This window comes from Arthrobotrys flagrans, assembly GCF_004000055.1.
Source record: "Arthrobotrys flagrans strain CBS H-5679 chromosome Unknown unitig_8, whole genome shotgun sequence".
Lineage (NCBI taxonomy): Eukaryota > Fungi > Ascomycota > Orbiliomycetes > Orbiliales > Orbiliaceae > Arthrobotrys > Arthrobotrys flagrans.
This window is the reverse complement of record NW_027137553.1, coordinates 2824735-2848985: the sequence shown is the minus strand read 5'-3', so window position 1 is coordinate 2848985 and position 24251 is coordinate 2824735. Positions and strand designations below refer to the sequence as shown.

Below are 24251 nucleotides of genomic sequence, written 5' to 3'. Positions count from 1 at the left end.
AATTCAAACACGCACCTTATGTATAATAGTATTTAGAGCTGTACAGGTAGAAACGCAAACGGGATAACGCCACTCTTGTCATAAACCGGGAACCGTTCGCCGTAAACGCCACGTCAAGACCATTTCCACAAAAACAAGAGGAAATAAATTACAATAATGATGTAATATCAAATGGACCAAGAAAGAAAGGGAATTATAAGCGGCTTAGCACAATGACGCCCTCGGGGTCAAGAGCGGATGCAGGACAACTTCAGAAGCGGGTTTGACTGGCGTCATGTTTTCCATATTTCCATTTTCATAAAACAAACGCTGCTCGCCTCCATGGAACTGTGGCTGATCGAACTGCGAGTAGCCATACCAGATGGCTGCGCTTGGTTGTTGTTGTTGTTGTGAATGATGCTGTGGTTGTTGCTGTGACATCACGGCAATTGGTATTTCTGTGATGCCCTGGTCTTGTACCTGATGGGACAGATGATCTGGAGCAGTGGGCTGCTGCATGAAAAGTGTCACATTGCCCACCCCGTCAACCGTGGAAGGGTTACGATAAAAGTAGTCGACCGAGGCCCCACTTGTGGCCGTCGAGCAATTCGAAAGCTCACCGGGACTTCCAACACAATGGCCTGCGACCAAAGTTTGTTGCGTAGGACTACTGCTGCATATAATGCGAAGATTGGGGTTGTATTGGGTGTTCTGGGGGTGTTGAGGCAATCCGGTACTAGTTGGTATGAAATCTTCGGCACAGGTACGAGGCAGATTCGAAAAGGGTGATACGTGTGCATGAGGCGGCGTTTCTTGGAAGCAATAGGGGCTTGTCGGTGTCATTGGGTGGTCCGAAACTAGATTCTGGGAGTGGTATACGGCACTAGTGTTGCCATATGTATCGTTGAAGCCGATGCTATTAGGATTCGAACGTGGGCTAGAAGGAAGAGAGAGCTCCGGCCGGAAGAGGCTAAGGTGACGGTTTTGATTTTGGAGAACATTGTCAGGCCCGTGGTTCCGTAGGACTTCAGCGCGAGTCTGCGAACCAGTTTTGGGGTGGGAGCGCTCGATGGTGGTTGAATCATCATTCTCGGACTCGTCATCAGAAACGTCAAGATTCTGGCCAATGCCATGGGCACGCCGAGCATGTTTGATGAGGGTTGTTTTCCGACAGAAGCTTTTGCCACATCTGTTTGCACCGCAAAGATACGGACGCCGTCCCGTGTGTATTCTCCTGTGGCGGGCCAGACTTGATGACTAGATAAATTGTAAGCAGTTGATCGGATAGCATTGGCAGTCCGATATGACCGACCACCCAGGGACTCCTGACTTACGTCGGAAAAACATTTACCACAGCCGATAAATTCACATTGGTGCGGTTTTTCGCCAGTGTGTGTACGAATGTGAACTGTAAGAGCACTTCGTTGTATAAAGCTTTTCTTACATCCTGCGAAGGTGCATGCGTAGGGACGTGTGTTCGTATGAATTCGATGGTGCCTCTGAAGGTCGGACTTCCTGTTGAATTTCTATTATTCGAGGGTTAGGGTTAGCAGACGAGAATATGAATCTAGCAGGATGAAGGGATCCCCCTAGGAATACACACCTTGTTACAGTCAGGCCAGTCGCAGGGAAACTGTTTAGGAGCGTGGCGTTCGTCGATTATCAGCTCGTGGATTTCCATTTTGGTGGAAGGGATTGTGTTGATGTGCCGATGTGTTGGAGATGTGGTCTGGCTGACAGCAGCTGGTTAGACTCAACGCATTTGGAATCTCCACCCGAACCTCTTTGCCATGGCCTGGCACGGTCGGCACTCACGTTGGGCTAGGTATTTTACACCTCTGTGCGATTGTTGGGGGAAAAGTAAAGAACCCCTTAAAGGTGTGAGAGAATAAAAGAATAGGTCTTCGGTGATGGTTGGTCCGGCTTGCTTGCTTGATTGAACGGGAATTTCAACGTCAGCATCATTCAACAATGTCATCTCGTTTTGAAGCGACCTGGGGTCCTTGGCGGATGGCAGGTGGGAAATGACGGGAGTGCAAGTGCAAGTGCAATTCACAAATTTTAAAGACCGGACAGGAACGAACGAGCGAGCAAGCGAGGGCATGTGGGAAGATACACATAAGTGCCTACTTACTTACATACTTATATACGTACATCCAGGAGTAAGCATATAAGGTAAGTATAGAAAGTATGGATATATAATATATATCAAATCCCACCACCCTGATATTGTACAAGTATAGTAATCAACGATCCGTGGCAGAGTGCGTTTGCTGGAGTGAGCAAGCCTGCATCAGCGCCTGCTTGCTGACCTCGCTCGCTTGGCCAGTCTTGTCCATCATGCATCGAAACTTGCACTTGTCTCCCCTTCCTCTCATCCCACCTCCCACCCGACAAGCTGCATCCCGAATGCTTCCCATCTGTAGAGATAGGAAATAACCCCATGAGAACTTCTTCTTACCCAAGCAAAAAGGTAGGAACAATCCCTCGGGTTTTTGCTCGAGTACTATTGTATGCAAAGGGGAAGATTGGTTTTGGCCTCCATGTCATCGGAGACTCGGTTAAAGCTTGTCTCCCTGGTCATGGGCACCGGTCCATGGCATTTTCAAATCCAGGCAATATAATCGGTCTATGTTTCTTACCTGCTTGAGTAAATATCGAATGGGACGCCTTAAAGCCTTTGCTTTGCTGTGGCGTATGTGAAGTTGTCAGGTTACACGAACAAAGACGCCGCCGCCTTGCACCGTTTTGTCAAAAAAAGAAAGAAAGAAAGAAAGAAGTTCCGGCGGCTGTCGGAATCGGGAAGATGATAACAAAAAATGTATAGAAAAAAGGGAACCTGTCTGAAACCCGAATGTCGATGGAGAGAGAATCTTGATGAGGCCTCAATCTCAATCTCAATAATAAAATAGAAAATAAAATAGAAAGAGGGAGGATATAGAGATAATATCAAGAGCGAAATAAGGGAAGCGAGTGCTTGTGATCCAGCAGGAACCTAAGCAAGAACTGAGAATCTGCCCGGGAAAAAAAAGCTCTTGTTTGCTGGGGGGGTGGTTGCGTGGTTGGTGATGCTGATATATAGCGAAACACCAGACGAGGCGATAGCCATGTATGTGATTTCGTCGCAATGGTTCTGCTAAGATTGAATCGCGCTCCACCATTGATCTCTGCGACCCCTGGTCTTTCCACATTTCGTTCCTTTTTTCTTCTTCGTCTATTCTACAGAATTTTAATGTGGGTCTGATGCCCCTGCTACCGTTCCCCGCCTCATTTAGATGGACAATGTCCTCTACTAGTGTCTTGGAGTCTATAATCCCTGATCGATGACCATCTCCACATGCGGGCAGGAGCTGAATACTGGAGTAGGCAAGGCGCGATGCAGATGGAACAAGAGAACATGGGCTGGCAAGAACGGATCTGCCCTCAACGCCTTACCTCTCCCGGACGAAATTATTGAACAGCAAGAGTCGATAATCTATAAAACGAACAGAAAAAAGTATTTCCACCAGCTGTGACAAGCTGACGGTGAATGGTTCCTACATAAGTAGTAATGATGTTAACCTCTGGCCTTACACATGGACACGACTCTCTAAAGACCAGCGGGCTTATCAACTAGAAGTCTTACAAGCGGCGCGCAAGAGTTGAGTTTACAAGATACCTTCTACCCGTGTGTGTGGTGCGGATGATGGTTTGGACCGAGGCCAACTCCAAACTCGAAAGGTATCCGGTGAAGCTACATAGTAGATACTCTGCGGCTAGATGGTGAAACAGGGTGACCGGGATGTGATCCAAAGCAATATCCACGCTTGAACGAGGACCAGGACCGGGGTGCAAGAAAGGATTCCGGAAAAACAGGGGGAAAAGAAAGCCCAAAAGAAAAATGATTCAACATGAAAACCCACCCGTCCAGAAGCACAGGAAAAAGGAAAGACAGCAAAAGAAGAGACTCTGAATAAAGTAAGTACCTATGTACATAGTACATACGGAGTACACTTGGCCGAATCCAAAAGATGGTCGATATCTTTCCTCGTATCTAAACATTTCCCTATTTTGATGCTGGTACTTTCGTCGAAACCGTAGTCCCTTCGCATATGTATATGTACAAAGTTAACTTTGTGCACACCTTCCCGCCCATTAATGGCCATTCAGACATAATGTACTACGTACATAGTAGAAAAGGATGTCCGCCCATGACGATGGGGATTTTGTTGACAGATGATGGATGCAGGTAGATGAATTTGGACTAGAGCGTGCATATGCGTCGGCTCACAAGGCCAAGTCTCCACCAAAAGCACCAAGGCACATGTATATGTACCTCCAGCCATTACGAAGTTTGGTGCATAGGATTGTACTCTTAACCTACAGAATCAACATTAAAGCCGCATATTGGGTTCCTTGCAGCGCGGGTCAGAGGTAAAGACCGGCAGCACCACTTGTAAAACGAAAAGGACATCAGACCGGTGCTCCACACATCCAAGTATGTACATGTACACTTGATAGATTTTGCGATAAATCAGACCAGGTTTTTATCACATCGCCAGCCTTTGCATAATAAGTTATATAACTGCTCCCATCAAGCAATTGAGATATCATTCTTCGCATTTTATCCGGGGCACTTACATCCATATATACAATATTTCTTCCCCCCCTCTTCCCTGCACTTTTTTTTTCTTTCTTTGCCCTTGTGTTTGCATGTACCGCTCTGTATTAGATCATCTCCCTCTTTCTCAAGATTTAATAATATCAGGATCTACATATGTATATCAAGTGAATGGTACTAAAATTTCCAAAACCAGTTGAAGTCTTTAGTTTTTTGAATCAAATTTATCGGACTTGATGTCTGGTTCCAATGGCATAGTCCGTTATTAAAGGGCTCGAAACACCTAGTACAGCTAGGGACTAGCGGATACACTGGATAACGCCAAGGTTTGTACTGACCAGGATAAGCTTGCTCAAAGAATATCCTTGATCTGGATAAATTCGGTCACACATACCTTTGGGGTAAAATCCTGGTATCCACGAGACTACCACTTGGGTGGAGTTAGACGGAACATGGATATTTGTATGCATGAGTGAGGACGGAACCTACATACCGAGTACATGTTATGTCTGGATAGACGTCGTGGCTTAGTGGATGAACCGCCGTCAAAGTATAGCTTGGCCTCCTGGAATGTGTCGCAGGCCACTACAGAGTATGCAGACCTTACAATCTCGCCCATTTCCGTGGCGAGTCCTTCATGGAAACACCATCGATAGACAAGGGTCCAAACTAAGCTGATGATGAGCGTCTCACCTGTGATAAATTTACGCCACTGCGGGGTTGCTTTGAGGCGAATCGATGAAACAACAATATTTTCATATCTATTCTGCCTTGTGGGTAAGTATTTTTGGATATAATTTTTCTTCTTTCAATTAATTAATATCATAACCAAACTGTGCTCGAAGTGTGCTTGTTAAAACTCACATGATGAACAGAGGCTCTGCCAGAGCCAGTTCGGAGTTTTCCTCCAGAAACTTCCCTTTGTCAAGTGTACCCAACTCGCCACAGCAAAACAAAATTGCCCCCCAAGTGGAAATAGTAAGACAGTGTGAGTTCTCAATACGAACCTTTTGGCCTATCAAATTTGTTTTGAAGACACAGGTCGGTCTCATTTGTGCCTTGTCCGAAAGAAGAATAGTATATACTTTAGACATGGATAAAGGGTCTAGTCTTGATCCAAACGATGAGTTCATCATTAATTTGATTTTACAAAGGTACTTATGTCCATAGGTACTAGGTGAAGGGAGCTACCGTAATCTAGCTGAATATCGAAGACACACACACCTCTGCTAGGGTTAGTTTCGACACTGCATTTCCTTGCCGATTCCGTTCGTTTTCTCCCTCTTGAGGGACGTAGTATGGCCAATGTACCTGACATTGAAGCCCCCAAAATCCAGCGCCATGGGTCATCTTCTACTGGAATAAAGAAACCGCCCAAACCAAACTAAATCAAACCAAACAAACAAAAAAAAAAAAAAAAAAAAAAGGGCCCTTAGCTGCGCTGCACACATGCACAACTGTATTGTCTGTAGTTCTGGATGTCAATCCCTCTGCACGCCAAACACCAACAGACAAAACTTGACAATGTGGAGATTTGAAAAGCTGCGGGATTTTCATCCACATAAGTATATTACCTGTTTAGGTTTAGCACGAGATACCGGCTTCGATCAGACTCAACCCGAGCCGTCTCTCGGTGGGGAACATACCATACCATGTCATGCGCTTTCATCATGCAATTTACTGTCTGGATTAAACTTCGGCGCAAAAAAAGTGGAGTCCTCCGTTGTAACACAAGTGGCCAATAAGGAGTCCCAGCACATCAAAGCCCAAACTGGCTGTAACAAGTGGAAATCACTTTCGTTGGGACAAGATCTGTGTTCAAGACGATCACTCCTTAACTGGTGCCTTCATGCCGTCAAGCTGTGATGTGTTAGTATCATGTGCCATTTCCACCACATTTAGCCTGATATCGTTGAAAGATAATGTCGATTTAAAGTCCGGGTAAAGAATCTCCTGTGGGTTTGGATGACCAGACTATCACAAATATGTGATACCTCTGCCTCCGGCTGAAACACAGGCAACTGCAGATATGAAATTTCTCAAGATTCGAGAAGTGCTGCCTTGGTTGCTGTTAAATCGTGAAACATAGGCGTGCGATTTCACGCATCCGGTTTTGTCCCGCGTCCATATCGGCTGTGCCATGCCCCATTCTTGCAGAGAGGAAGATGAGATAGTGGTTAGAGGAAACGGAATCTCTGGCGATTCCGCTTTGTCGCTCGAAAGGTTGCTAAAGTGGGTCGTATACTACAGTCTCCACGCGCTCATCAGATTCCTCCAGGCAGAGTTAGGTCGATATCGCATTCCAAGGCTTCGACTGTCGCAATTGTCGGAGGATCGGGTTGGTAGTTTGATCGGTCAGTTTTGAGGGATAGAAGTTGTCGCATTACACCAGAGAGGAATATTTTTGAGGGCAGAATGAAGCAAATTCTTTTCTTCCTGGGCTTCCGAGCTGGATTATATAGACATGGCTTTGAAGAGCTGCGCTTGGAGGAAGATTGATCGAATATGCAACTTGATGCTGGAAAATGGTGTGGGAGTTCGGTCGACAAGGGTCTCGAAGAACCCCCCTAATACAGATTCAGGCATTCGGCTGGGCTATTGGTCTGAACGTGCATGCTTTGGGTAACCGACGCGAGAAAACCGCCATCTAACAGTTGGTCCGTGCCCTCTTTGATGTCACAAGCTTGGTGTACACCTGGGATTGGCATCGGCAACGGGAGCCGGGAATCGGAATGGAAAGTCTGTAGCTCCTGTCATCGAGGCCCATACTGAACTTCGAGGGAAGTCTAAGATAGGTCTGGACCCCTGTTGTCGAGTTTGTGTATTACAGCGACCATCGATGGTAAAATGGTGGGTGTTGAATGTTACTTACCTCAAATTCAGTTTATTTCAGTATTTACAAATAAAAAAATAAGAAAGAATGAAATGCTGATAATAAGCACTTAACTATACTAAGTACTTGAGCAGGTACTTGCTTATCGAGTATCGAAAAGATGCAACTCGTGGTGGTACCAAGTACTTATTTTGGTATATCGTAGCTGTGGTGGATGCTGAGTCAGCAGACGCGCTTGGAGGCCTGCGCGTCTCGCGGATACCATCTCACCTCAAGAATCCGACAACCGTCAATTCATTAACCTGATAAGTTAATCCGTACGCATGTGAAAACAGAACTTCAAACCAACGAATGCAAGACAGTAGTTAGGGAAGTACTTAAGTGAAGTAAGTACATAGGTAGGCAGCCCGAGAGATCCAGCTAGCTAAAAGGTATACAGCTAATTCAATCAAGACTTGCACATACCTGTAATACACCCCCCTTCGATCCAACGTACGGCCTGCAATGGCGTCAGTCCCACCAAACCACCTCCGCAGCAGCGTTCTCGTCACGACGGACACCTCAGCACGAGGTGAGTTGGACCACTTCGGCTTCGCCGGTCAATGTTACTAGTCCTGAAGCCTATCTACCTGTCCTAGAGTTCCATATTCATATTTGTCAGATCACAGTCCCCAAATCACAGCAGATAGTGCTCAAGATGCCATCCTTATTGAGCTCAACGCCGTCAAGTACGAGCTAGCCACCATTAAGCAAGAGCGCGAGCTAGAAAACATCAGCTCCCGCAAAGAAATACACACGTTGCAGAAAAAGGTCCAAGAGGACGGTAAACTTTTCGAGCAAGAACGGAGCGAAAAGAATTTTATTTTCGAACGTCACCAGGCTCTTGCTTCCGAGCTCGAATCCGTTTGCCAAGATGCCACAAATACAAAGGTGCCCTCGAGAACGCTTTCCTTACTTCGATTCTTTGTTAACGTAACTATTGCGCAAGTAGGTATCTCTCGAACGGCAGCTCCGAGATATGGAAGCTGAGAACCTGGCTTTAAAGGAGGCAAACCACGATCTAGAGACCACACGCGAAACCCTCCTAAGGAAGCATCACCACGAGATGGAAGACCTTAGAACCCAAACGGATCTCGTTCGTGAGCAGACGGATTCTCTTCGTTTAGAACTCGCAAGCCGAGAGGTTTTACTACAAGAGTACAAAACCAAACTTCGTGATAGAGAAGACGAAATTCTTCATTCCCAGGGACAGGCCGAAACCGCGAGAGAAGGATTTGAGGGTGATGAGACCTTGAAAGTATTAAAGAGGGAACTGGCCGATCAACTCAACCATACAAGGTCGATTGAAGCGAGAAATCGAAAACTGGAAGTTGAGAATGAGGAACTAAGGTCGTACAACAAAAGTATTTCTCTCATAGAGGAAGAAAGAAGGTCTCTAGCAAGCAAGGTTCAGGCACTTGATGGGCTGCGTGAAAAGGTCTCGAACCTTGAACTCCAGAAGGCAATCTTGGAGGAGGAAAGACTGAGCTGGACTGCATTCTTGCAAGATGACCCGGACGGCATCCAGTTCACCTCCCCAGCACACCTAGCCAGAGCATATGTGCAAACAAAGATTGAGAAGAGTGCTCTCCTAGAAAAATTCGGACGACCTGATCCCCTAATCGCAGAGCGAGATCAAGAAATCAGTAACTTGATAACAATACAAGCGAAATTGGAGGAGGAAAACCAAGGCATGAAGCACCGACTAAATAAAGACTCGAAAGAGAAGCAGCGACTCGAACGACAGAAGGAACTTGCTCTAAAAGAAGCAACATTCCTGCGAGAGCAACTAGTAAGAAACCGTTCCCCCACACATTTTAATTCACGTGCATCGTTTTCCTCCTTTTCCTCCAAATTTTGAAGCTAGGAACCGAAGCTGAACAGACCTAGAAAACATATTCTACCGAAGAGGAGGTCATGATGGCCGGAAATTATGATGATCAGAAATCGCAACGTATCGAGGAGCTTGAGAGGCTCCTTGGGGAACACAAGCATGAAATCAACGCCCTTACAAGACAACTTCAGGAACGGGACATTGCCCGGACTGCCGATCTCCAAGGGTTGGAAGAAGGCCTCGACTACAAACGCAGCATTGACCAATTTCAGGAACGGATCGATAGTCTGCACAAAGGTGGGCTTTCAAGAAAGCCTTTTGAAACGAAACGTCCTGCTAAGTCATCTCATTTAGAATTGGAAACCTCCAAACAGGCCCACCAAATCGCGTCCGTTGAAATAAAGGCGCTGCAGAAACAACTCGAGGCCAGTGAAGCAACATCAAGGATGAGGGTTTTACAACTAAAAGACAATCCTGCGGCCCGCCACGAAGTCACAAAACTAGAAACTCTCCGGGTTCTCCGAGAAGAAAACCAAGCCCTTTTAGCTCAACTTGAGGGCCAACCGGGGGGGGCTAGATTTGTGCCAATAAGCACACTAGAAAGAAGCAGACTGGACGTCCAAGAAATGGAAGCTTTGGTCGCGGAAAAAGAAAAGCGGATGGCCAGGCTGAAGGAGGTATTTTTACAACACAGCTCTCTTATATTACAAAGCATACTGATCGCGAAAGCAGATGTGGTCAAAGAAAGCTCTAGAGTTCAGACAGGCAGTATACAGCCTCCTAGGGTACGAGGTCGACTTCCAACCTAACGGAAGAGTAAAAGTCACGTCGATGTTTCACCGATCAGATCTTTACGGGGGTGTAGATACAGGAATAGTGTTTGATGGTGAACAAGGTAATGCCAATACCTCCTCCTTTAACCGGACATAGTACGGGGCCGTATTGACGTTTACAACTCGCAGGTACCATGAAGCTCTGCGGTGGCCCCAACAGCCAGTTCGCTCGGGAAATTCGGAACCAACTCAAGTTCTATGTTGAAGAAAGGAAAGAAATACCTTGCTTCTTAGCCGCACTAACGATGGAGGGCTACGAGAAAACAACCCGGGCTCAGCAATGAACCAAGGTTTCAAACGGATGTCCATCCAAGGTTAGGTTTAGCGTTATTTTGGAACCGGCCTTTTCAGCATGTAGATACTTTATATCAAATCAGATATAATCTCTATGGATCAGTCTCCACCGTTTTCTACATTGTCCAACAGCATATTTACAAGCACAAAAACCAAACATGTGACTTTCTTAACTCTGTTCCCCCAAGGTATTCTGTCTCGCACGGCCCAGCTAGAGATGGATTGTGAATCCACCAAGTTATATTGATACCCTTTCTCTCGTTATTTTGAATCGGTGTCAAGTAGAGAATCAGGGTGGCCCTTCGTCGCGACATTTCTACATTCAGAACTCATGCCATCGACTAGTAAATATCGAATGCCTTGTCCTGCTAATTTCGAGGTTGCCGTGTTCTCAGCCACGAAAGTCGACGGCTCTTGACACCCGACATATACTGTTGACACTCTGCCAAATTCAACAATTCGATCAACGCAGGGTTTTTTCCCACTGAGTCTTTCTGAACACGGCTCCATCGTAGTGTAGAGCGTACACTCGATTTCGTTTCCAGGGGGCGAGGCCTCTTTCATCAATTTTGTAAAGCATACTTCCTCCGCATGTGTGTTTCCTTCAAGCTCACGAGAAAAGCCAGTTGCCAGGATCCTGTGGGGCCGAATAGTGCTGTCTACGAGGACAGCTCCTACGGAAAAGGCTGTTTGCGATGGTGTGCATTTCTTGGCTTCGTCGAGCGCTAATTGCATAAAGAAGCGGGGGTCGTTGTCATCGAAGCCGGCCGGGTGCAGCATCGACGTTTCGTGGGGAGCTTCCGGCCGCATGATACCTTTGGTTACTATAGCTGTGCACCTGTTAGCTTAGCTTTGTCCGCTGAAATATTCAGAATAATCCCAATGCATAAACCAACCCCCCACAAAGTATTAAGCCAGGAGCAAGTAGGTCAGAATAAACTGTAGCTGGGTCTGCCGCTACCAAAATACTACCAAGCATGCACATGTAGATAAAAGTACATGTTAACGTAATAGTCTGTCCTCCATGGCAGCCGGCAGGTGTTTGCAAAGGGAAAATACAACAGTCACAACACACCTGGGCTGGGCACTTAGGAACTACCCCCCCAGGTACTTACTTACGTATTTGCTATAGGGACTTCTATATTGCTTATAAGCTGACATCCAGAATTCATCAGCAGGACTACGCCCTCCATCATATGATACCACCCACCACCATTACCACCACTACACAAGCAATTCTTCAATATTCACACAATGCCGGTTAACCAGCTTCAGAAATCCTGCCCTCAACAACAACCAGGTGCGAGGCCTCTGTTATCGCGGAAGGTGTTAGGTCAAGACGGTTCCTTTGTCTCAGCGCAGGCAGTAGCTACAAGGCCGAAGATATCAGCGGATCTCGAGCAGCATCAGACCATTCTCCCTGTAGAACGGCAAAGCCAGAAAGTTGTCCAAGATCTTATCAATGCCGCGATTGGCTGCGTCACATATCTTCGGTACCTTCACCCGCTCCAACGCCCTAGCCTAGAAAAAAAAGACTGACAAAGAAAATCCTAGAGGCCTAATTCCCGAAAAAAGCTTTTACGACATGAGCTACGGCGGGGCAGCTAACGAGCTCCAACCTCAAACCCAATCCGGAGCTGCTAGCCAAGAATCCGACAAGGCGAGGAAGAAGAAAGAGTCGGGAACCCGAGTGAAACTTATCCGGCGTGGGTTTTCTTCTGAAGCCGATACCTTACTTGACTTGATTGTAAGAAAATGCTACAATTGACCCCAATACATTTTTATACTTACCTTGATGATTTTTGTACAGGAAAAGGGTATTTTTGGTGCTTTGAGCAAAGGATACCTCAAAGCCTTCCAACTAGCCGTTTTCTTGGATATAGATCATCCGGAAATTATCCAAGAAGCGTATACTTTCTCTATCAACTATCGCAGAAAAGAATCCGGGAAATCGGTAGACATCAAAGACATAATTATGAGTACGACTATCCAGAATGGTACCATCTGTGACCAGTCGGCCGAATTGTTGGATGTCGCTCAGATCAACCGGTCTGTAAGGGCTTTGATTCGGCGGTTAATTGTTATAACTCAAAATCTGGACCTACTTCCTGGTAAGCTCTTTTCACCCTGACCCGTAAACTCGGTCTAACTCTATGAAACTAGAAAACCGATATCTTACTATCAGACTGTATCATACGTCTGATGCGCCAGAGGGCTGGACACCGCCTATGTTCACACAATCAACTGGGAAACCTCTTTGGTTCGACAACGATGTATCTAACGCCTTGAGCGATGAAGTTTTCGGAATTATGGAAACAGGGCTACATACGTAAGGCATTTTACCGAGCTCTCTGATTCCCCGAACCAAGCTAAACAAGTCCAGAGTCCAGGCCCGAGTCACCTCAGGGAAACGACCTTTCTCAGAAACCCGAGCAGACGCGAGCGATTCCGAAGACGGAACCCCGCATCTACCGAAGAGGCAGCGCCATGGCGGACCCGTAGGTGCTCATAATTTCATAGAATTTGCACCATCTCACGACCATCCGCCGCGCCCCGGATGGGGGACCCGTCTCCCTTCCCAGAATGGTTTTTCTCGTGGGGTACATGGCATCACAAATGACCCCATGTTGATACCGAGTGAAACTCATAGAGGTATTGATGGCTCTTCGTTTGAAACCCTCACTGTAGGAACTGCACGTACGGATCGAGTTACCACACAGGGACCTGAAAGTGTTTGTTTTCCCACTAGAAACAAAAGACTTCGAGAGGAAAACGCACTGCCCGGTTTAGAACTTTGTCGATCAATATCAATTGTCCCCCAATTGCGCCTTGGAGAGCTCAAATTGGAGGAGCTATCGAAAACGGTCCAAGGAAGTGATCAAGATGAGGGTTGCGGACGACAAGCCGGGAATAATCAAATTAAGTGTGAATGCGGCGTGGAGGCCGAAGGCATGGATTCTGTATAACCTTCTGATTGCCGAACCCCAGCCTATAATGATGCTTCAGCTGACAATAATCGGGGTTCTGAACGAACAGATTCAATGCGATTTGTGCGAGAAGTGGCAGCATTGCGAATGCTATGGATTTGTTGGGCATAGCGACCCTCGAATAGGAAGTATGCACGTGTGTTACACATGCCTGCTTGGGAAGAACGAACTTTATCTCCTGCAGGAAATGAAATTGTTTACGATTGCGCGAAGGATCGTTTGGTGCCTCATGCGAAGTACACTTGGGAAAACATTTCACGATATTATGAAAACTATAGGTACTGGGATGCCGACGACCCCTCGATGTACGTTCAACAGTTCCATTTACTAGGTATTAATAGGGATTGAATCGCTCCGACAATCGGTTGTCACGGGCATTCTCTCGGTACTCGCAGAAAAAGGCTATATATGCGTCTTTAACACCAGAAAGGTTGCAACCAAAAGATCACCGAATAAATTTAGAATCGTTGAGACAAGTGAAGCATTAAAATCAATGGAAGAGAACCTCCTTGACCCACTTGTCAACATTAGCCACCACGTGAGTATCCGCTGTTTATTTCCCCCCCCCCCCCCCCTATTTTTTCCCTTCTTCTGTTTGCTTTTCACCGCCAAGTTTTAGACATGGTGGGGATCTCTGGATTCACCGACGTTCACAACTGACTGATATAATCGACTTTCTTAAGTACGACCTGTCAGACACCCCCCTAACAGCAAATTTAGGAACGGAACCAACCCAGGAGAACCACAAGTCAAAACCGCTCCGATTTGGGCTGCCAACGGATGCGGACGGGGCCCTTGAACAAGAAGAGGAAGGAACCCGTGAACCCGCTGTTTTTGAGACTCCCAGATCAGTTATCAAAACAAGTGACACGGTGAACCATCTCAAGGCTGGAGATTGGTCATAATGGAAGAGTATTTATTCTTTTAGCAGGCTGGGGGATAATATGATTGTCTTCTTTTTTTTTTCTCTTTCTTTTGTCTTCGTGCGTTGAATTTGTTGTATTTTCTGCGCCCGTCAGCCAGCAGGGCGCGTGGCCTCGGCTGTTGGGCGCCGAAGCTGGCGGTGCACTCTGACGTATGTCCTTTCCTGTCGTCGCAGAGCTGCCCTGCTTTACCCTGCTCTTCTCCTTAAATACCAAATACCCACCAGTTTTCGTCAAGGCCCCAAATCATCGCATGACTTATGCCTAACGTTAACTGTCGAATACATATTCCAAATACATCCCTCTTCTTAATACTGTAATTCATCACTCGCACACGATGTCATCAAGCGGCCTCCGAACATCCCTGAGAACGCGCAGATGGTTCTCTTCTCTTCCCCCGATAGAATGGCTAAGCCTACGGCTGCAGGAGGCCTTGATAGGAGCTCTCCGACAAGGACCTATCCCTCAGCATGTCGCTTTTGTCATGGATGGAAACCGGCGATTTGCGCGGCAAAGCCATATCGAAACGACGGAAGGACATAACTTAGGCTTCGAAGCACTGGCAAAGGTAATTTACTCCCGTTGACATGTTGGCTCGGCCCAGCCACGATCGCTGAACATGAACTGCATGCGATTCCCTAGATACTCGAAATTTGCTACAAGGCCGGTGTTAAAGTTGTTACAATCTACGCGTTCTCGATTGAGAATTTCAAACGGTCTAAATATGAAGTTGACGCCTTGATGGACATCGCCAAAATCAAACTATCCCAGCTTTCACAACATGGAGATCTTCTCGACCGCTACGGCGCTAAAATTCGTATATTAGGGCATCGGTCGTTAGTGAACCAAGAAGTTTTGGATGCGATTGACCGTGCAACTGAGCTTACAAAGCATAATAATAAGTATGACCATGAAACCACCAGGCCTGCCTTTTTGCTCCAATTCTAACTCGTCCGACCCGATCAAGGGCTATTCTCAACGTTTGTTTCCCCTATACCTCCCGCGACGAGATTACATCCGCGATCCAGTCGATAGTTGCTCTTGCTGCACCGCCGAGACCGCATAGACAGCACTTGGAAACGTTGACCGAAGAGAATCCCGAAGCAGCCGATACGATACACGAAACTAGCTCACAGAGTAGATCCGAGTCCCCAGCTTCAAACACAACATCAGCGTCAACCGTAGTCAGTGGGTCCCCACACACGGCATCAGCACCGCTAAGGGAACATGTCGACTTTGCTGGGGTTCGTCATCGTGATATCCTCGATTTAGAAGATATCAGTGAGCAGACGGTAACAGAGCACTTGTTCACTGCCGACAATCCTCCGCTAGACCTTTTGATCCGAACATCGGGGGTTGAACGTTTGTCGGATTTCATGCTCTGGCAAGCACACCAGGACACAGATATAGAGTTTGTGGATTGTATGTGGCCTGAGTTTGATGTTTGGCACTTTTTGCCCATTCTCCTTGGGTGGGGGTTAAAAAGGAAGAGATTTCTACGAGAAGTCAAGCTCGAGGAAGAGCGGAAATACAACAGGAAAGGCAATTGGATGAAAAGCTGGGAAGCTGAAGAATATACTCATGCGAAGAAAGCGCTCTGAATGCTTGATATATATGACACCCCCCCCTATATATTCAGGATCTGCTTTGCCCGGATTTGATTCTTAGCCTGTTACACGTTTCTCCTTATTCGGGATTCCCCAAAATCCACCAACCTCTGCGCTTGCCTTGCCATCCTGTCTGCCGGCACAAGAACCCTTACTTTCTCAGCGTTGTTCAAAATAGTGTTTTCGTAGACGGCTGCTATCCCAGTAGTATCCAACCCATCAGCTGTTCCTTAGTACCAATCGCCGTGTGATTGTTGTGTATAATCATTTATGGGAACAACTATGCAGCATAGAATCGCCAATAATCCGCCCCATACTCCAGTTTCCCAGCTCGCTGAGCTGCCACTAGCCCTTTCTCGGCCGCTTGAATGACTTCGATGTTGCTGTCTCCGCCTTGCTCGTTCGTTATCCCAGGTCCCGGACCGGAGAAGCGGGGTGTCTTCCCGAGCTACACGGTAGAAAGGATGGTTTCGAAGGTCGCCATACCCCCGCTGCTGCGATTGGATGGACCTGAAGTTGAATTCTGTCGCACGAAGGGCTTCATGGTACTCACTCTGTCGGATGTACGACATCGCAGCAGCCGAAGTACTCACATGAAGGCCGTACGTTTGCATATCTGATATAAAGCAGACCCAGGTCCGCGATAGCTTAGTAAATATATATATATATATATATACACGCTTCTAGTCCCCTTTCATTCTCGCGTAGATGCTTGAGTACTCAAGTAGACTACCTACCTTGCCTGAAGAGTATTTCAGCAAGAGCTTCGGCACGCCTCTTGGCTGGAGGGACTGGCATGGCAGGCGGTCGTTCGGTTGGTTCCATTGGGCTCGTGTAGACACGAAGGGGTTCTACCTTTGGGTCGTCGAGATCGAGATCGAGGTCAACCGTATCGCTGCTCATGTAATCGACGGTAACTGTGTCCAAAGCTTTTGGGACCAATGTTGCGCAGCTATCGACAGATGTGCTCAAAGTCCCTGTTTCGTCCCGAGCCTGGCCAGACACCAGATGGTGATCCGAGCCAGATACAAATGCAGGCTGTTTCCCATCTTCTACTTCCACGAAGTAGAGACTTGCTTGAAAAATACTGGAATGCCTGCTGCTTTCCTCTTCGGAGCTATAGCTCTCGGCGTCATAGCCAGGCGCAGGTTTTACGACTGGTTCCTGGGCCATCAATATTGATACTAATATTCCTGTGCTGTTTGCGATCCGTAACCGATGCAATGCTTTGAGCGAACATTGCGGGCTGTATACACCTACTTCTTACTTGGTAGGTATATATATATAGTACTTAAATAAGTGGTTATACCCTCGCTGAGTTTGTGTATATGAACGAACGAAGCATAAAGGCGCACATGGCGACCGGCGGACACATGTTGCGGCCATGGGATGCATCTTGGCCTGCATGACTTCCACATGCGGCAACACCAAAAAGTAATTTTATCACCGCCAAAATATAACATCCCTGGCGAGAAGGAAGTAAGTAACTACCGGCTTCGAGACCGCTGCAGTTTACGCAACCACATTTTGTCTTCCAGAATGGCCAAGACAATGCTTTTGATAGCTGCCGCCAGCGCCTCTGCTGGGGCGGCTGTCACTGCAATGCTCTTGGGTAAACGCGACGGCCAAGCGCAGCCTGCGTCTACGATATCTCCTCCCTCTGGCCCTTCGACTGCGAAGTCTTCCACACCGGCTCTCACAACAACAGAAAACGTTCAAAGTGGCTCCAAGAACATCATAGATCCGAGTGGGTGGTTTTCCTATGGTAAGGGATGCACACGTATACTACTTAGGTATACATTACCCAGAGGTTCTTTTTTTTTTTTTTTTTTTTTCTCACCAAGATATCGAAGTCGGTATGTTAAGATCCCAAGCTTACGTCGGGTTATAGGAGCTCCCGGGCCAACCAATGATCTTGCTTCAAGGACATCATTCATATCGGTCTATGATCGCAGAATGAGGAATCCAGCATGGGTACGCATTAATCACTGTTTTCAACTTCTGATCCATAGCCTAGAAGATAACCTCTTCGATCTCATACTTTCCATTATTTCTTAGGTAGCTGAGCATATCACTGCCGAGTCCCTCTCTGGTGCTAAAGGAGACCGGAGAAACAGCGTCTTTTTGGAGGATCAAGCTGTCCCGGAGATCTTTCGTGCTAGGTTGAAGGATTACTTTAGGAGTGGGTATGATCGTGGCCACATGGTACGTGAAAGCATATATGTTCCGATCGTGTCTGTGTAAATAACCCTCATGCTGATATCATTCCATCAAAAGGCACCCGCTGCAGACGCCAAATTCAACCAACAAGCCATGGACGAAACCTTTTACTTGACGAACATGTGCCCACAAGTAGGAGAAGGTTTTAACCGAGACTGTGGGTGACATTTCCCCTGACCTGCCACCGGGCAAATTAGAGGGGTGGAACTGACAAGCTATCTATAGATTGGGCTCACCTGGAGGACTTTTGTCGGCGTCTGACTGCAAAATATCGGTCGATCCGTGTCATTACAGGCCCCCTCTACTTACCAAAGCTTGACAGCGATGGCAAGTATCGCGTTTCGTACGAAGTTATTGGATCACCGCCAAATGTCGCCGTCCCGACACACTTTTACAAGATCATTCTGGGGGAGTCTGGAGCTGCTCCTAGCCCCACGGCGTCTGTGGCAATCGGTGCATTTGTTCTCCCCAATGCACCAATTGACAACAAGACCCCACTCGCTGAATTTTCTGTGCCTGTGGAAATGATCGAGAAGGCTAGCGGGTTGGACTTCTTGTCCCTGGTTCCAACTGAGAGGCGGCGGTCCCTCTGCCGAGAGGTAGATTGCAGTATTCTAGTACGAGAATTCCCAAAAAGACCACCCAAAGCCCCAGGTAATAAATGATAGATATGCTGGCCTCTTTTATTTAGGGGCGGCCAACCACAGGAGTATATAGGATGACGTATATGAAGCAATAAAAGTAGAAAGACATGTATATATGGCCATTCTTACATGGACTTTTGGGCCTCTCAGCGAAAGTATTTATCATACTTGTATACAATACCCTTGGCTAAGACAAATGGAAACCCCCAAGAAATGGTAGGCTGCATGGGCTCATGCATCGATACATACATGCTCCGATAGACCGCTTTCACGATTTTGCAAAGACAGCCTTGACCTTTTCAATCTCCCCATAAGAACCCATGAATATCCCCGATCTGTCATGAATGTGGGTTGGGACTACTTCAAGCATCCTTCTCATGTTGCTATCTACAGCTTGTCCGCCAGCTAGAACCCGGAAGCAATGACATTAGCCCACATATTCAATAAGATCGAAACCATACCAAAGGCAGAGAGGGAAAGAAAAGAAAGAAAGAAAGAAAAGAAGGGGAAGTTTACCATTTTCCATCACCATCGCCATTGGAGCGCACTCGTACAGGATTCTCAACTTGCCCTTCGGGCTCTTCTTATCAGCAGGGTATGCGAACATTCCGCCGTAGCATAAAGTCCGATAAGCGTCTGCGACCATGGAGCCGATGTATCGGGACGAATAGGGCTTAGCACCCTTCTCGGTAGGGTACTTGATGCTATCAAAGTATTTCTTGCAAGACTCATCCCAATAAAGGCTGTTCCCTTCGTTAACAGAGTAGATCGATCGTGTCTCGGGCATCCTCATCTATACCGGGCATTGAGTTAATGGTTTGCGCATTATTTTCCAATAATTGCAAGCTACTCACGTTCGGATGGGTGAGAATGAACTCCCCGAGCGCATTGTCTAATGTGAAGCCATTGACGTTGCCGCCCCTCGTGGTGAGAACCAAGTTTGCGGATGCACCGTACATAGTAAAGCCTGCGGCAACCAGTTCGGTTCCCGGTAAGAGAACATCGTCGGCTTTGCCTTCCGCGTGGTCGTCCAATTTAAAGATCCCAAAGATAGTGCCCACCGAGACGCCTGCATCAAGATTCGAGGATCCATCAATCGGGTCACAGACAACAGCATACTTGCCCGAGCCCTGAAAAACCAAGGCCTGTTCCTCCTCCTCGGAGACAAGGACCTTCACTTTCCCAGAGCTTCTCATGCTGTTAACAAAGATTTCATTGCCAATGACGTCCAGTTTCTTCTGCTCATCTCCCGTCTTGTTTTCCGAACCGGCTAGACCCTCGAGGTTAATCAATGTTGCCCTCCGGATGTAGTAGCTATGAACGCGTTAGCTGGTGCGCACCGCATTTGGAAATTTAAAGAAACGCCAGCCGGGGTAGCTTACGCTATGCTCTTGAAAGAGAATTGCAATGCATGGCATAGGAGCCTATTTTCGAATCAAAAGCGTTAAAAACCACATATAACGTTCTAGCCAATATACTAGCTAATATGTAATGTATCTATGATGAGCTTACGTGAAATCGCCGGTTGCCGTTGAACCTAGCGCATGTTGGGTTTCCGTGAGATATCTGGTGAGTGTGACGATATCGGTCTGGATCTCACTGTGAACCTTCCAACCGTTCCCGTTTTGATCCATTTTATCTTTATTTTACTTATTATTTTTTTAGTATGAGGGCTGATACTGCCGCTGGTATATATATAAAGTATGTATGGGGATCGTTTGTAGTTTTATACTATGCTTCCCTCCCACAAGAGCGTATAGGATTTATTGGAATGTCTGTAAATATATAAAGGGAGAAGAACTCGAGGGAAGAAAGCTTCGAAAGGTCAATGGATTAAATTACAGCAAGCAGAGTTGAAGTGGTGAATCGAAACCAAAAATGGAGGGCAACCGAAGTTAATATATATAGACGTCGCTCGGAAGGAAAAAGAGACGGTCAAGGTCGAGCAGATACACACGGGTGCTTTTAAGTACTTGGGTAAGTACGTAAGGGCTTTTGGATAAGCCAGCATTTAAGAAAATAGTGCCTGCCTCTCTTCGGGTCGCAAGCCTGGTTGACCTTGATATTTTGACCTCACATCCCGATGGCAAGCGGGATTTAGAAGCGTCTTGTTATCGGAAGCTTCCCGAGAGGCGGATAGCACACAGGCCAAAAGTTGGTGACCGACCACTCTCGGCCACTGTCGGGTGGACGTTAGCGGATAAATGGCGCCTTTGAATTCTAATTGTCCGGGTCTGCGGGGCGGGACAAATTTAAGATAACAATGCTCGCTGAAGAAGCTAGAAGTATCAGCATACGACAAGTAAAGTACTTAAATGCATATAAATTTGAAATATAAAACTGAAGTTGTGTAAGAAAGGCATTGTTGTTGGCTATGATATGCACAAGCAACGGAACCAATTTTCCCGCGGCGCCGGCTCTAGGGACTTTAGCTTGTGGGTTTATCCGGCATGTGTCACAATGTCACCCCTGTCATGTGTTGTGATGATCTCATCACGTGACACACAACAACAGCATGCGGTGTTCTATGCCAAGACCAACCACCATGAAAAATATTATATATTTTTTTTTCCGCACCAGTTATTTTCTCTCTCTCTCCTTCTCTCACCTCACCACCTCATCCCCATCACCAATACTCACATCCAGGTAAATATCCCTTCTCCAATCAATCCTTCTCCCACATATTTCTCATGATGACTCCAACACCGATACATATAACTAGAGTCTTTGACCTCTAAAACAGAGGAATGAAACTCAACGTGCGCACGTCAGTCTGATTGGTTTATAATCTTCTTTTTACTCTTCGCTGCTCAATAGCCCCGTTCTCCACTCGAAGGGACCTAAAGCTAATACCTTTCTAGACGCCTAGGCTAGTGGTTAATGACGCCGCACGGATGTGTCCAAGACGAGATATACGGTAAGGCAGTGCCTCACAACCCCTTCAATTCTATCTGTCTCCCTCCATATCACGTGATGACTTTTCTTATAAACAACTATACGCAAATGGAAATTACCGTCCAAGTTCTCTAAAGAATAATGCGGATATAAAATGGCTAAATTCTGATAATATTTTGTTTCTCTTGAACTCGCACGAGCGGGCCTAAGCGGCCTCGGACCACATTTGAGATTGAAATCATGAGGCTAACGATCCTCCAGTCTTAAACCTAGTGCTAGATCTGGTACACAAGAGGGATGATTGGAAACACTTGATATTATGCTTTCGCCCCCATCGGCCTTCCAACAACCTAACACTACCGTTATCCATGGGCATCATAATCCCATAAACTGGAGAACTAACCCTTCCCATGCTCTCGTCTAAGTACGTCGCGAAGACCTATAAGCACCATTATTCTAGAAGCAAAATGATGAAACTGCACTGGGCACCGATATCCTTATGGATTATTATGAGCCGAAACGCAATTCCATGGCAGGCCTAGAAAACCTCGCCGGCTGAACAAATGCTTCTATGTTGCGACACCATATTGAACCTGTGGCCGCCGTGCGAACCGGAGCTTTGGAGCTAACAGCTTGTTCGCAAAGTACCAGGACAATCATATGATCTGAGGAACGCCTCTGCGAATATATGGGTATGGCACACCCCTCATCCAACCCTACATCCCTAGAGTTCACCTGATGAAGTTTTGATGACGAGTCTTATTCGGGTTTCCGATGACGAGAACATCAACCAATTTACCATTCATGCAAAAACTGATCGAAGAACACTGTCATGCCATCTGCCGCCCTTCTATAAATTATTTTGGTCCTTGACATTGACTAACAAGATTCTTGATCTGTTAGAATAGTAGGCGACTGCGATGTCCGGTTTAATTTGAGTGTTGTAAGTGACATCTTCCTCAGTGTAAGTGTGGCTCTTATACACCATCTCACCTGTCCCCCTTCTCCATGATGATCTTCCAATTCAAACAAAAGACAAGCATATGTCCGAGCCCATTTGTGGCGTTGGCGATATGAATTACGACTGAGCACATAATACACATGTCCGAATATTCATACTTGGTGAAATTTCTCTAAAAGATTCGGCCCCACTAACAGAGCTAGATAGGTACGCAACCAACTTGCAACACCCTACCTCACAGTTCTTATGATTACAACAAGGTAAGCTTACATAAGTCTTCCCCGAACCCCTTTCCAACTGCCACTACCTGATGATCCTTTTCATTTTTTTCTCACGACGGTCAACATAGTTGATCCCATATCGGGGCCAACATTGATGAGAATTACCCATGACCGGGTTCGAATCTGAAAACACACTCCAATCAAAGAACCAGAAACCATACCCGACTAAATTAAAAGATCGCAAAGATAGGTGGCTGACTTTGTCTGTTAAAAGCTAGTTGTACTGAGGTCGGAGAGCGCTTGGAATATTGGCCTTCCATGATGCAGGAATCCTCGGCACCAATGCGCTCTTGTTACGACCCTAAATGTTAGGCGCATATTAGAAAACAATATGGCCCATTTTAAAGGCTCTAATTGTATGGCGATATATGATTCTCTAAAATTCGAACCAACCGCCGGCTCTAACGCCTTCGATGCTTCAACATACGCTTTGAAGGGTTGGGCATTCAAAAAAATCAACTTTAGGGACATGCCTGTGTAGTATAAGTATGTACATTGATGTGCTATGAACGAGATATGAAACCTCGCCAATTGGCGCTGACCTTTCCACGTTGTCAGCCTTACCCGCCGATTTGCCCAACATCTTTTGACCCCTACAACACAATGGGATGTCATAGGCGGCTTTCAACCTCGCACCATTACATGAAGGACGCCGAAACAGGAGAGTCACCAAGTGTGCCTAGACAATAAGGATCGCATCCGCCATTTTTGTACTTGGACTTTTCACATAATTGGTGTGCTCGCATAGATTGCTTTTGACGGGGCAACAATTACGCCGGCAGCCTTTGCGAATTGGCTTTCGTTCACGGAGAACTGATAAGCACGTTGTGCTGCAGCTTCCCGAGCAAGGACCTCAGATTCCGATACATTTTCGCAATAATACTCTCGATGGTTGACACGGACAATACAGCTATAGCCGCCGTTGCATTGAAGCACTTCATAGTGCGGGTCGGGCCACCTTCGACGACGACAGAGACCTAAGAAAAAGGATAAGCTTGTTTTAGCATATATATCGGTAGCGATTCTAGCCTTTATCTTTCAATAACAAATTTGATATTCAACAGTTCCATACGGAGTCATTCTGTAAACGTGTAGAAACATATCCGATTGAGGGTCAATGACATACTGGAGAGGTATAGAATGTAGTACATCGTGTGAACCGTATAGCAGCTGAGCTTCGGGTGGTTTCCGATTATTGTCTCCAGCTGCTAGGCTTTTTAGCAGTTCCGTAATATGTAGTTGAATAGTATGCCGTATTTGGCAAAATGAGCCTGGTTATGTTCGTCTTAGGAGGGTTGACTGCAGAGCTCGATGAAAACCT

The 24251-nt window shown here is 46.5% G+C and overlaps 9 protein-coding genes across 12 annotated transcripts; 5 read left to right on the top strand and 4 right to left on the bottom strand.

Moving 5' to 3' along the window:
* Window positions 1-204: 204 nt before the first annotated feature.
* DFL_007356 (uncharacterized protein) lies at window positions 205-2135 on the bottom strand (the record flags this gene model as incomplete). The annotated part of the gene is made up of 5 exons (XM_067636926.1): window positions 205-1236; window positions 1314-1505; window positions 1583-1708; window positions 1795-1800; window positions 2118-2135. 5 exons carry the CDS (start codon window positions 2133-2135, stop codon window positions 205-207), a joined length of 1374 nt encoding a protein of 457 aa, XP_067488493.1.
* Window positions 2136-7572: 5437 nt separating this feature from the next.
* On the top strand, window positions 7573-10402 carry DFL_007355 (uncharacterized protein; the record flags this gene model as incomplete). 2 transcript variants are annotated; one of them, XM_067636925.1, is made up of 9 exons in its annotated part: window positions 7573-7587; window positions 7804-7810; window positions 7866-7983; window positions 8051-8342; window positions 8404-9243; window positions 9342-9582; window positions 9640-9962; window positions 10018-10180; window positions 10248-10402. In XM_067636925.1, the coding sequence occupies 9 exons, from the start codon at window positions 7573-7575 to the stop codon at window positions 10400-10402; spliced, it is 2154 nt and encodes a 717-aa protein (XP_067488492.1). The 2 variants fall into 2 exon arrangements, with proteins under 2 accessions (XP_067488492.1, XP_067488491.1); XM_067636924.1 differs by lacking the exons at window positions 7573-7587; window positions 7804-7810 and having other exon boundaries at window positions 7917-7983; window positions 8074-8342.
* A 1264-nt stretch (window positions 10403-11666) lies between these two features.
* DFL_007354 (uncharacterized protein) lies at window positions 11667-14304 on the top strand (the record flags this gene model as incomplete). Its single annotated transcript, XM_067636923.1, has 9 exons — window positions 11667-11905; window positions 11967-12159; window positions 12223-12523; window positions 12576-12741; window positions 12796-13144; window positions 13203-13527; window positions 13584-13704; window positions 13862-13937; window positions 14083-14304. The coding sequence occupies 9 exons, from the start codon at window positions 11667-11669 to the stop codon at window positions 14302-14304; spliced, it is 1992 nt and encodes a 663-aa protein (XP_067488490.1).
* A 355-nt stretch (window positions 14305-14659) lies between these two features.
* Window positions 14660-15923, top strand: DFL_007353 (uncharacterized protein; the record flags this gene model as incomplete). The annotated part of the gene is made up of 3 exons (XM_067636922.1): window positions 14660-14890; window positions 14965-15224; window positions 15290-15923. 3 exons carry the CDS (start codon window positions 14660-14662, stop codon window positions 15921-15923), a joined length of 1125 nt encoding a protein of 374 aa, XP_067488489.1.
* A 34-nt stretch (window positions 15924-15957) lies between these two features.
* DFL_007352 (uncharacterized protein) lies at window positions 15958-17102 on the bottom strand (the record flags this gene model as incomplete). Its single annotated transcript, XM_067636921.1, has 3 exons — window positions 15958-15964; window positions 16038-16125; window positions 16667-17102. The coding sequence occupies 3 exons, from the start codon at window positions 17100-17102 to the stop codon at window positions 15958-15960; spliced, it is 531 nt and encodes a 176-aa protein (XP_067488488.1).
* Window positions 17103-17468: 366 nt separating this feature from the next.
* Window positions 17469-19013, top strand: DFL_007351 (uncharacterized protein; the record flags this gene model as incomplete). The annotated part of the gene is made up of 6 exons (XM_067636920.1): window positions 17469-17694; window positions 17821-17903; window positions 17988-18134; window positions 18207-18306; window positions 18375-18766; window positions 19005-19013. 6 exons carry the CDS (start codon window positions 17469-17471, stop codon window positions 19011-19013), a joined length of 957 nt encoding a protein of 318 aa, XP_067488487.1.
* A 48-nt stretch (window positions 19014-19061) lies between these two features.
* Window positions 19062-20427, bottom strand: DFL_007350 (uncharacterized protein; the record flags this gene model as incomplete). Its single annotated transcript, XM_067636919.1, has 5 exons — window positions 19062-19198; window positions 19310-19586; window positions 19648-20107; window positions 20176-20217; window positions 20306-20427. The coding sequence occupies 5 exons, from the start codon at window positions 20425-20427 to the stop codon at window positions 19062-19064; spliced, it is 1038 nt and encodes a 345-aa protein (XP_067488486.1).
* Window positions 20428-21253: 826 nt separating this feature from the next.
* On the top strand, window positions 21254-23520 carry DFL_007349 (uncharacterized protein; the record flags this gene model as incomplete). Of its 3 annotated transcripts, XM_067636917.1 has the most annotated exons (9): window positions 21254-21439; window positions 21655-21710; window positions 21950-21972; window positions 22359-22380; window positions 22592-22652; window positions 22857-22909; window positions 23149-23237; window positions 23396-23416; window positions 23489-23520. In XM_067636917.1, 9 exons carry the CDS (start codon window positions 21254-21256, stop codon window positions 23518-23520), a joined length of 543 nt encoding a protein of 180 aa, XP_067488485.1. The 3 variants fall into 3 exon arrangements, with proteins under 3 accessions (XP_067488485.1, XP_067488484.1, XP_067488483.1); XM_067636916.1 differs by lacking the exons at window positions 23149-23237; window positions 23396-23416; window positions 23489-23520 and adding an exon at window positions 23145-23148 and having other exon boundaries at window positions 22592-22631; XM_067636915.1 differs by lacking the exons at window positions 23149-23237; window positions 23396-23416; window positions 23489-23520 and adding an exon at window positions 23145-23148.
* Window positions 23521-23653: 133 nt separating this feature from the next.
* Window positions 23654-24081, bottom strand: DFL_007348 (uncharacterized protein; the record flags this gene model as incomplete). Its single annotated transcript, XM_067636914.1, has 2 exons — window positions 23654-23907; window positions 24057-24081. 2 exons carry the CDS (start codon window positions 24079-24081, stop codon window positions 23654-23656), a joined length of 279 nt encoding a protein of 92 aa, XP_067488482.1.
* Between the last annotated feature and the right edge of the window lie 170 nt (window positions 24082-24251).